General features: G+C 41.9%; 1 protein-coding gene across 7 annotated transcripts in view; it reads right to left on the minus strand.

The window, feature by feature from the left end:
• The window catches only part of ANKFY1 (ankyrin repeat and FYVE domain containing 1), a 78,545-nt gene that overhangs the window by 59,835 nt on the left and 5,886 nt on the right, over positions 1–12,824 (minus strand). For all 7 annotated transcript variants that reach the window (XR_003438004.1, XM_027130739.1, XM_027130738.1 and 4 more), the window contains exon 2: positions 1,358–1,550. Coding sequence is in view for 6 of the 7 variants with exons in the window: in XM_027130739.1 (XP_026986540.1) it covers positions 1,358–1,550 (193 nt within the window). In the remaining variant the exon portion in view is untranslated. The remainder of the gene's footprint in view (positions 1–1,357; positions 1,551–12,824) is intronic.

Consider the following 12,824-nt stretch of genomic DNA (forward strand, 5'->3'; position numbering starts at 1 on the left):
GGACAGCTGTGTCTGTAATAGAAATGCCAGGCTTCCTGGGGCCAACGGAAACAAAGTTTTCACTTGTCCATGGGAAAAAGAGGAGGGCGAAAAGAAAAAAAAACAATGAACTATATTTTACAAGTAGATACATCCATTAGATTTAAAGAAAGCCCTGTCCTTTACTCAGAGTATGTACTTCCTATTTTTTTGGTATTAATTTTTTCTTTTCTTTTAGAAATGATTAAGATGGTAGATGGCAATCCTGGATTTTGATCTATTTTAAATGTCATAATTTCAAAATTTTACTTAATCATCTAATCCAATCATCCTTCTCCCTAGTAGGCAAATCCTTCCTTCCACACACATTCATGTCCATGTTTCTTTTCCACATCCACATCCCAGTTCAGTCCTTCATCACTTCCGGTCTGGACTATTTACGACAACATCATGGCTGCTCTTGCCTTTTTATAATTTCATCTATACGATGTTACCAGACTAATCTGCCTAAAACACCACTTTGATTATGATAGTCCTATAACTCAAAAACACTGTTCCACACTTCCTAGAGGATCAAATCCAAATTCCTCACCTTGGCATCCCCAATCCACCCTACCTTACCCACCTCTCCCAGTGCTCCCCTACATGGACATGTACCCTAAAATGGGCCCCTCACTGTCCTCTAAATCCTCCACATGTTCCCATGTTTGAGCCTATTCTCAGCCACTCTCTCTACTAGTAATATCACTGTCTTTATCTATTAAATCCTACTCAGCCTTTAACCTTTACCTCAAAACTCATTTAATAACAATTAAAAACTGAGCACTTACTATATGCTAGACTGTTGTTCTAAGTGCTTAAACAGTATTTTATTAATTTAATCCTCACAACAACCCTAAGGTAAACAGTTGTATTATTATCCCCATTTTACAGATTAGGAGGCTGAGGCATGTCATATAGCTCCAGGTCACATAGCCAGTAAGTGGCCAGCTGAGCTTCTAACACAGGCTGTGCGGCTCCAAAGTCCACCCTCAACCATCATGCTACACTACCCACTAGTTCCAAGAAGCCCTCTTTGACCAGCTCAAGAGAAAGCGACCTCTCCCCTCTGAATCCCTCCACCTGTAAGCTAATTCCTATCTATACCAGCGATGCTATCTATCACCATCACTCCTATACTCTGTACTGAATATAAGCAGCAAACAAAAGAGACAAAATCTTGCCTCAAGGGGCCTACATTCCAGAGACTAAAGGCTGGTCAACTAGTAGAGAGAAATAAACTTGGGAAGAAAGTCAGTAAGAGGAGAAGCTGCAATGTAGCCTGTGAACAAAGCAAAAGGGCTTGCTTCCCCAAACTGGCCCAGTGCCAGGAGCTCACCTATACTGCTCCTGCTCGTACAGGTCGGCCACAATCGTCAGCAGGCGGCTGATGAAGGACTCTTTGCTGCTTTCCTTGTTTGCTTGCGCAGCCAAAAGGGTGCATCTCTTCTCTGTCTCTGCCAATTTCTTCTGCAGCTTGACATACTCCTGTCGGAGAAGCATCAAGTGCTTCTCCAACTTGGCCACCTCCTCTGCAAGGGAGACAGAAAATCAAGTTTACCACAGCATGTGTAAAAGCAGACAGCATCCACTCATCCCTCATCCTGCAGCCAGGATGGCTACCAAAATGACTACAGCTGACCCTTGAACACGGGGTTGAACTGCGTGGGTCTACTTACACACAGATATGTTTCATTAGTAAATACATACAGTACTACACCATCCGCAGTTGGCTGAATCTGAAGATATGGAGGAATCAAGGTCACAGAGGGCTACAAATTACACGAAGATTTATTTTCCACCGTGCCGGAACGTAGGTGTTCCTAGCCCCTGGAGTTGTTCAAGGGTCAACTGTAGTCACGTGACATTCCTACTATTTCTTATTGATACTCCTACAAGACCAAGAGTGGTTTTGTTTGAGGATGCCATCACAGTCCAGGGATGTCTTCCCAGTTTCCCTGAAGACCAATATTTAATATATGGAGTCTCAGGAATGATTATCAGAATTACTTGGGAGGCTTTTTCAAACCACTAGCAGTAATAAGTAACTTCTACATATCACATGCTGTTCTACAAGCTTTCCGTGAACTCCCATGCAAGATTCATGACAACCCCATGGGGTAGGTACGATTACTAGCCACACTTTTCAGATGAGGACACTGGGCCACAGATTAAGAATTTGCCCAAGGTCACGAAGCTGGTGAGAGGTGGGGCTGGGATATGAGCCCAGGCATTCTCATTCCGGGGCCTGTGATCTATTAACCACCACCCCACACTACCTGACACCTGCCCTCCCTCAGGAAGCCTCAGGGCAGTCAATAACGGTTCAGACGAAAGCAAGTAATATTCCACAGGTGTGCTGGGGCAGATTTAAAAGGTTGAGAACCACTGTATTTTTTTTTAATTAATTTATTTATTTTTGCTGTGTTGAGTCTTCGTTTCTGTGCCAGGGCTTTCTCTAGTTGTGGCAAGTGGGGGCCAGTCTTCATTGCGGTGCGCGGGCCTCTATCGCGGCCTCTCTTGTTGCGGAGCACAGGCTCCAGAAGCGCAGGCTCAGTAGTCGTGGCTCACGGGCCTAGTTGCTCCGTGGCATGTGGGATCCTCCCAGACCAGGGCTCGAACCCGTGTCCCCTGCATTAGCAGGCAGATTCTCAACCACTGCGCCACCAGGGAAGCCCGAGAACCACTGTATTTGATTCATTAAATTCAACAAACATTTACCGAGTAGCTACGAGGTGCCAGACACTACAGTGGTAAGCAAAATCAGACATATCTTTCCTCAGAGCTTTCAGTAACCGGGGAAAGTAAATTTTTATAATTAAAATAATAATTGCAACAACCAAATGCAAAACTACAACTCTAATGAGTACTAGAAGAAAAGAACAGAGCTATGAGAACCTATAATAAAGAAATTTAACTTCCGACATCAGGGAAGACTCCCCTGAGGATGCAAGCAGTCAAGAGACTTCTCTCTTCCTTTCCCTGGAACTTTGGTGGGGATTCGTGCAACCATGCATAAATCATCGTATCTAGGGAACCACAGTGCTGCTATGGTCATTCTCTGGGCTTCGGTCCAGCCACCCCCTACTCCCCACCACAGATATTCCAAATCTTGACACCGCCCTCAAGCCCATCTCCCACCCAATCTGCCTCATTCTTGGCCAATGTCTTGAGAAAACTGAGCTACTGCCACCGACCCCCACCGTGCCAGCAACTACTCCCATCTACCCTATGCTTTCTCAGTGAAACCATCTCCCTCCTATCCAAGCTTAATCCCTCCACCTCTGCTCCAAACCCATCACTCTCCTCTGGTCCTCTGCTTGATCATCAACCCCCCCTCCTCCAGCAACTTCAATCTCTTTCAGCTGGGCCCTTCTCATCAGCACATAAAGCTGTCCAGGTCTATACCTAGTAAAAACAAAACTCTCCTTCCACACATCCGACCCACCTCTGCCCTTCCAGCTCTATCTACCACACACATTTCCTCACCCACTATTCCCCTGCCACTCCCTCCTTCTGTCCCCACCACTCCCTTGAAACTCCTCTCACTGATGACCTTCTAATTGTCAAACCCAATAGACACTTGCCAGTGGGTCTCCTCCCACACCTCTGTAACATGACTCAGGACACTACTGTCCATCCCTCTTTTCTTCTCTTCTTTCAGCAACCACAATGCCACCTTCTCTCCAGTTCTGGTGCTCTGTCTCTTTCACATGCTTCTCTGCATCCCTCCGAACACTTGACCACTGACACTCCCCAGGGGGTCTATCCTTGGCCCTCTTCTCCACCGTGGGATCTCCTAAGGCAGCAGATTTTTGGTCTGTGGTTGATGCCAAAATCTAGTGCCAGTGATCCGTAGATTCATCTCTCTAGTGCAGATCTCTCTTCTTAGCTTCAACTATCCATCTGCCCGACAGACATTTCTCCCTAGTGGCCCACAGGCACGTCAAATTCTCTATCCCCAAAACAAAGCTTCGAGCAAATTTGCTCTTCCTTTGTATGGTCCCTATATTAATAAATGACACCAGCATCTATCCTAGTTACCTGAAGAAGAAATGTGGGAGGAATCCTGGATGTCTCCTGTTCACTCACATGACTCTAACCCTACCCCAACTCAAAAACTGACCTTCCCACTTAAAAAACAAAGGAATGGTTAAATAAAGTGACATAAGAGTTTGAAGTTATTATGCAACTATTAATGTTTTCAAAGAAATATGTGATACTAAACATGCATTTTCAAATTATAAATATTATTAACAGAAAAAAGGAGGCTGAGAAGCATATTTTATAAGTCTAATTTTATTAAAAACATTCACATATATGAGGAATAAAAAGACAAATACCACAAAATATCAGATTTTTCTCTTCTTTGCACTTTCCTGCACATTTCAGGTATTCTACAACAAATGTGTTCTCTTTTCATAATTATAAAAAAATATTTAAAGAGAAATGTGTTTAAATACTTAAATACTAATAGCCTATCTTCTGCATACATACAGTAGGGAATTTTTCCCCTTCATCTAGAGACTCCACATTAAATAAATGCCTGGAGTCAAAAACCTGGCTATCTCAGGTATAAATCAGTATTCTTAGGAAAATAAAGGAGAAGGCACTTGCAAGATGAAAATTTGCTTACAACTGCTAAAATGATCACTGTGGTCATGAGTTACATATCAGATGAGAATTCCTAAAACTAATTTTTTTTCAAAATACTGCAATTATTTGGCCTACTAACCGTTAAACCAAATATTGTTTTAAAAAACACTGGCTAAAGGAAAACAGTACTTACAATGATCCTATTGCAATATTTTTTCAAATCTTAGCATTACATTTAGACAAAACCCCTTCAGTAGGACTCAGGTCTACACTTCTATTCTGGTGTGACAAATCACTGGTTTTAAAGAGTTCTTCATAGTTACTCGGACTAAAGAGCCATGAAATTGCAATTATTTACCTAAAACGGGGACACATTTAACACAAAGCAATAAATTCATGTGACTGTACAAAATTTATACTTTTTTTCTTCCTGTAGAGAAAGAAATGGAGTTGATGGGTCTCTTTAAAGAAAAACTGGCACTCATTTTCTACATGTGGTAACAGAAAATGTAAAAGGACATATGAATTAGGAGTAGCTTCAAATTATGTCCAAAAACTGCTAACACTCTTGGCAAAATCAATCTATGGTGTCACGATAACGGTTATCTTTGGAGGAATGGGCGGAGAGTGGTAATTGGGAGGGCACATGAGGGATGCCCTCTGGGATGCTGGTAACATCCTTTTTTGTTGTTTTTTAACTTAGTAATGGTTACATTCCTGTTTTATTTTGGTAATTCACTGAGTTCTATACTAATGCTTTGCTCTTGGCATGTATCTTACGCTTCAATTAAACAGTTTTAAAAAATTCATATACACCTGTAGTGGATTCTGGAGTCCAAGCAATGGGGATCTAAATCCTTTTAGTAACTAGCTATGGGGACCATGGGCAATTCATTTCTCTGAGCTTTAGTTTCTTTATATGTAAGATGGGGGGCGGGCAGGAATCTACTACTCAGTGCTGTAGTAAAAATTCAATGAAACTACTGTAATTTGCACATGCACTCAAAACTGTCAGCATTGCCTCCACCCTCCTCTTTGCATTTCACAATTACATAATTATAGGATAAATAGTTTAAACTATTTTAACTGTTTACACATTTTTTTGAGTCATGAAAAGCAGAATGAGTTTCAAATGTTTTATTGACTTAGGAATTAAGATTGATCAATTAAAATCATGGCAAATCAACAGGACATTATCAGAAGGATGAGGTGATGAACAAAAGTAAAAACAGAAATGGAAACACCACTAACTACTGAACGAGCTACTTTAAATACTGCATCACCTCGTATAGCAAGTCTGCAGTGACAATTCCCGAACCAAAAAGTAAAGCCTAACATGCTTTAAAAAATCATCACTACTATTCATTTGAAAGAGGTGTAAGTTAGGCTGTACCTTAAAAAAAGCTCTCAGGGCTTCCCTGGTGGCGCAGTGGTTGGGAGTCCGCCTGCCGATGCAGGGGACACGGGTTCGTGCCCCGGTCCAGGAGGATCCCACATGCCGCGGAGCGGCTGGGCCCGTGAGCCATGGCCGCTGAGCCTGCGCGTCCAGAGCCTGTGCTCCGCAACGGGAGAGGCCACAACAGTGAGAGGCCCACGTACCGCAAAAAAAAAAAAAAAAAAAAAAAAAAAGCTCTCAAAGAGGCAACTCCTAATCTACCCTAGGAAAAAGTCAGTCAATGTCTATAATTGATCAATCTAGAAATGGCAGTATTATCACTTAGAGGTAAACAGAGAAGAGTGGAAAGTGGTCTGCGGAGTGGGTCTGAGGGGTAGCAAATTTATTTTTTGTTGTAAGTCTTGTAATATTATTTGAATTTTAAATCTATGTGCACTTACAAAGCAAATATACTATTTCACACAAATTTTAAAGATTATGGAAAACAATTACAAATATGAGGAAAAATAAATAATTTTCTAATACCCAAGTGTAAGGGTTTTTATATATCACAAAACTTTAGGAAGGGAAGGAGCCTAAAGATCATCTCTTTTGGCTCAATTCCCAGAGAGTGAACCAAGGAGCAGAAAGGGGACAGGCCCACAACCAGCAGCCTACCCACCTCTTGCCTCAGACTGTGTTTGATGACATTACTCCCAAACTGGCTGCGTAAGAATCACTTAGGCAGTTTGAACTAAAGAGAGAGAGCGCGCCCAAATTCAGTAGATCGGGAGTGGGGTCACAGGAAATACAGAGTACTTTTAAGACTACCCCAGGTATGGAGATGACTAGCCTGGGGAAAAAGTTCAGCCCCCAGCGCGTACCTCCCCAAGTCACACAAAGACTGCTCTGGGAATACTACTGTTTAGATAGAAGACCAACTGAACTGCAATTTTTCTGTTCATTCATTGACTTGTTCAAAGGTTTTCATCTCCTAGGAAGACAGCTGTATAACCTAGTCATTCATTAAAATTTATTAAGCACCTATGCAGTGCCAGTGTCAAAGTAAAGAAAACCATCTTGGCACATGTTTTTTTACAAAGTCACAAGGTAATAGAGAAGATGGGCAATTAAACAAGACAAATTGATAAAACCTGACAGCACTCTGACAGGGGATGCAAACTGAGCATGGAGCAAGACCACCTGGCTAAAGCCAGCGCAAGGAAAGACACTCCAGACAAGTGATGTTTTACTCCAAAAGATTTAAATAAAGCCTCTGCTTGTAGCATACTGGGTCCAGAAAATGTAAGGAAAAGGCTTCAGTGTTTTGTTTTCTTGGTCAGATTTTCCTTTTAAACTAGTATCAGTCAATGGGTTTGTGCAACAGGCATAATACTAGGCTCTAGGAGAAATACAAATAATTAGAAGGCAAGACCTAGTCTTGTCCTCCATAAAAGTCACTGGCACCACTCACCTGCCTCTCTCTAAGTCAACTAAATGGATGGCCAGAGGACACCTTATCTTGCTAGTTCAAACTAGTGGCTACAGTCACATCCCACTTACCCAAGAGATAGCTTCCAAGTTTTCACAGGGTATAGCCTGTGGCTGTCGACTGCAGATTTTTCTTCCCTGAAGCAAACTGAACCCTTTAACCCTGGTTTCAATCACACCATATTCTAGCCAACCTTTTGCTCAAGAGCTCCAATCCATCAAGACTATAGCATCTGTAAATACTCTGCATTTCCATTTCACTTAAACTATCATTCTGCAAGTATTTATGAAGCACCTGCTATGAACTAAGCATTACAGTAGATCACCAGTTGCCTCTTTGAGAGTTTTTTAAAAGGGCAGTCTAATTTGCACCTCTTCCAAACAAATAATGTATTGATAGCACCAAAGGAGTACCAAATATAGAATCAAAGTAGTATCTACAGGAACTCACAAACAGGAGGGAAAAGAACAAAGCTAACAGTCACAAAGAATCTGGATACTGATTCATGTGGGGGAATTATGAGGACATTTGCCTTCAACAGTAGAAAGTTACTAATTCCTTTAACCCTTAAAGAAAAGATCATAAAAGTTCTGTTTCAAACACCTTCTCAAGGAATCCTTGTAAATTTCTTTGGATATCAGTTATACACACGTAAATCCAAAATCTACAGCAATAACCCTAGTCTCTCTCCAGAATTACTGACACAAATTTCTACCTGCAACCTCGACCCTGACATTGTTGTTTCAGTCAACAGTTCCCTAACAACACGAGACATAAATTACAAGGGTTATATAAATTACAAAGAGAAGAGGCAAGATGAAAGAGGGCTTTAGGATATAGGGCTCTCATTCATGAAATCAGAGATGCTCCCCGCCTAGCATCTTTTGTAGGATGAAACCCTGATCCCAGGTGCACCTAACAGTGGTATTGCAACTGCCACACCATTTCATAGTATAATGGAGAGAGCACCCAAGGCTGAGATATTATTCTGTGGGCAATGCGTCTGCTTGCAAACAGCAATACAAATGTGTCCTTGAAGTACCACCAAGCTGTAGAGTTCTTATAGGAAAAAGTATACAATTACCATTCTGAGCAATAATGGAGAGACAATCTACAGCACAGTACAGTGGTGAGGAGCACAGGCTCTGGAGGTAGACTGACTGGGATCAGATCCCAGGCCCAGCACTTCCTAGTTGTGACACTTCAGGCAAAGGCCTCCTTCTCCTCATATGTTAAGTATGTTGTAAACATTAAACATTCAAATACATACAAAGACCTTAGAAGATTACCTGCCTTGCAGTAAGTGGTCAATAAATGTTAATTATTACAATTCTTAGAAAGGCAACACGATACAGTCCTTAAGAGAGTGTACTCTGGGACTTCCCTGGTGCTCCAGTGGTTAAGAATCCGTGCTTCCTGGGCTTCCCTGGTGGCGCAGTGGTTGAGAGTCCGCCTGCCAATGCAGGGGACATGGGTTCGTGCCCCGGTCCGTGAAGATCCCACATGCCGCGGAGCGGCTGGGCCCGTGAGCCATGGCTGCTGAGCCTGCACGTCCGGAGCCTGTGCTCCTCGACGGGAGAGGCCACAGCAGTGAGAGGCCCGCGTACCGCAAAAAAAAAAAAGAATCCGTGCTTCCACTGCAGGGGACATGGGTTCAATCCCTGGTCGGGGAACTAAGATCCCACATGCTGAGCGGCCAAAAAAAAAAAAAAAAAAGAGTGTACTCTGGAGCCTCAGTTGACTGGGCTGAAACCCTGGCCTGCCCATTACTAGCTGTGTGACCTTGGCAAGTCACTTACTCTTCTCCGTGCTTCGATTTTCACAGGTGGAAAGTGGCAATAATCATGGTGTCTCAGAGTGCTGTCAAGGAGTAATTGAGTTAAGATAGATTAAATTATTTAGAACAGTGTCTAGTTTAAAGGTTTACTACCACTTCTTTATCAAGTGACTAGTTTTCAGCTGTGGCTTCTTCTTTCTCTTCCTCCAACTTTCCTTTTGAAAAATAAGCCTAGAAATTTAAATAATAGATAAACCTACAGTTTTGCCGAAAGAGCTATGCTAAGTATTGGTGAAGAATGTCAGCACTTGCATTATAATTCAATCATGTTTCTTTCCAAACAATACCCATTTGCTCTTCACCAACGCAGTTGGAGGTGAGACATTTTCATGAGCTCTCTATAATTCATCACTCTTGACCTAACCAAAGATGCCTGAGACAAAAAAAAATCTACATTCACTATTAATAGCCTAAAAAAGAGACCAACATCAACTGCAATATATATATATATATATATATATATATTTTTTTTTAATCAGCAAGTCATTGGACAGTCAGAAAAGGAACCCACAATGATCCTTATAAGACTCTTCCTTCTAGGTCAGGAGTCGGCAAACTTTTTCTGTGAGGGGCCAGATAGTAAATAGTTTAGGCTTTGTGGTAGAAAGCAGATCAGTGGTTGCCAGAGGTCAAGGGAATGGGATTGAATGAATGCAAAGGAGTTCAAGGAAATTTTTTAAGATTATAAAAATGTTCTAGATCATGATTTAAGATCTTAAGCCAAAGCCCATGCTCATCCCACTGTACCATGCTACCTATTTTCAGCTCTAATGTCAGGACATCAAACACGTATTTATTATTAATTCACTGATTTAGAAATTAAATGTTGTTTCCATTCCCTACCTTAAATGTGATTTCTACTCCCCTCTGCCTACTCCAATACTAACCCACACTGTATTCATTAAACCTTTTTAGATTAACAAAACCCTGATATTTCCTTTCTCTACACTTCTGTAGTTCTTACTTTCTAGTCCCAATTTTAGCAGTGAATTAGTGTTCTTTTGTATAATCCTTTAATTACCGACTTTCTCCCTACTCTGCTTCAACTATGTCCATTAGATAAAAGAAAAATGATCGTAAAAGCTGTGATAACATTTCATTTTGAGAACTACAAGAATAATTTTTGTTTCAGACATATATTAGAGTCTTCCACATAACAATATTTCATTAAAGCATGTATCAAAGTCCCAGAAAATACTATCTTCTTTGTTGGCACCAGAAAAGATAAGCTCCTCACAGGTGATGAATTACTACCACTACTGCTTTCCTAAACCTGTCATACTAAAGATGTCATTTTTCTTTCACTGGGATTACTGAATATTCACTAACCAAGAGTGCTAACTATGGGAAAATTGTGTAATGGAGAATAAGAAATAAGTGGATACATTTACTGTTCAGAATTCAAGTTCACAAAATACCCTAATGAAAAAAGGAAGGGAAGGAATTCCTGGCCGCCTAGTGGTTAGGATTCCGGGCTTTCACTGCCGTGGCAAAGGTTCAATCCCTGGTCAGGGAACTGAGATCCCGCAAGCTGCACAGCTAGGCCAAAAAAAAAGAGGAAGGGAAGGGGAAAGAAGACAGCAATACCATTGGGAGGAGGTTACAAAGGAATAGTAAGATACCCCTGCCAGTCTGTAACCTCCCAGTTCACACAAAGTTTGTATTACTGAAAACAAAATGGTGCTAAGAGACATTTCACATTTTGACTTTTCACACTTTAAAAAGTCTAGCAATTCTGTCATAACTCAAATGCATTGACAACGTCCAAAAGCCATTACTTAACAAAAGTTTGCTTTAAAAAATCCTTTTACCCCAGTTTACAAATAAAACCAATTACTCAGGACTTCTTAGTTAGGAAAGATGACCTTATTTTATTTATGTATATGTGTGTATATGCACATAGTTATATTTGTTTAAAAAATGATTCAGTAGGGCTTCCCTGGTGGTGCAGTGGTTGAGAGTCAGCCTGCCGATGCAGGGGATACGGGTCCGTGCCCCGGTCCGAGAGGATCCCACATGCCACGGAGCGGCTGGGCCCGTGAGCCATGGCTGCTGAGCCCGCACGTCTGGAGCCTGTGCTCCGCAACGGGAGACGCCGCAACAGTGAGAGGCCCGCGTACCGCAAAAAAAAAAAAAAAAAAAAAGATTCAGTAAAACCCTCTTTTATTCAATACTGGCTCAGTTTGAAAAAAATGTTTTGGGGGATATACTGATCTTCACTGAAGCTGAGTGATGCAAAAATCTGAGTTTTTAAAAACTTCCCAGGTGATTCTAATATGCCGGGTTCTCCAGGTTGAGAGCCACTAGCATGAACTACCAGAATGACAGCAGAAAGGAAAGAACGTATGTGAGAGCTTTATAAGAGTCACAGGATTTGGTGACTGACACCAGACTTAGGAGGAAGTCAGGGATGATTACTAGGTTATGGACTTGAGTTCGGCTGGACAGTAGTGCCACTAAGCATCAATGCAAAAGAGAAAAGTTACTAAACTATAAAGCACAATATGCATGTTTTTATGAGAAACTTTGCCTTCCCCTCTCGGTTCCACTTCCATTAAGGCTGCGACTGTGTGTTGCTCACTTTGTCATCCCTAGCAATAGTTGCCTGTACTTAATAGAAATGAAATACATTTTTCCTGATTGTGATTCAACTCTGTTAAGACTTGTCTGCAAGTCAGTGGCATGACTTAGTATGTTTTTCAAGACCTCACTCTGGGGACTTCCCTTGGTGGTCCAGTGGGTAAGCCTGCGCACTCCCAATGCAGGGGGCCCGGGTTTGATCCCTGGCCAGGGAACTAGATCCTGCATGAAGGCCGCAACTATAAGTTCACATGCCACAACGAAGAAGTCCACATGCTGCAACTAAAGTCCGCATGCCACAACTAAGACCTGGTGCAGCCTAAATAATATTTTTTTAAAAAGCACAGCATTAAAAAAAAGAAAAAACCTCACTCTGTGTAGCACTGATCACAGATAGGGCTGGCTTCACAGGAGATACTCAACAAATATTAGCTCACTAGCTAATTTTCACACAAACGCCAGTCTGACTGGAAATGCTTCCAACTGCCTGCTAAGACATAACCACCTAAAGGTATATTGGGCATGGCAAAATCTGTCCACACCTGAGATCAAGATATTTGTTCTCAAATCTGTTCCTCTTCTTCCTGTTAACAGCCCAGCCATTATCTGAGTCACCCAGGCCTAGAACCCTTGGGTCATCTTTGATATCGCCCTCTTGTCAACATGCAAACAGGTTTCCAGAGTCCTGTCTTTTATGCTGTCTATAGTGAGTATCTCTCACAGCAGTCCTCACCAACCCCAATGCCCCTTACCCAAGGACTCACCTTCAATTGCTACGGCACCCACTCCAGCCTCCCTCCCTCATTCCCTCCCAAATCCATCCTCTACATTATACAGCCTTTTCAACAGGCCTCAGACAATTCTAGTCACGTCACTACCTTGGCTGATACCTTTCAGTAGCCTCACCCCACGGTCCACAGAGGAAA

The sequence above is a fragment of the Aethalodelphis obliquidens genome, unplaced genomic scaffold (assembly GCF_003676395.1).
Source record: "Aethalodelphis obliquidens isolate GAN/ISIS:26980383/991018 unplaced genomic scaffold, ASM367639v1 scaffold38, whole genome shotgun sequence".
Classification (NCBI taxonomy): Eukaryota; Metazoa; Chordata; class Mammalia; order Artiodactyla; family Delphinidae; genus Aethalodelphis; species Aethalodelphis obliquidens.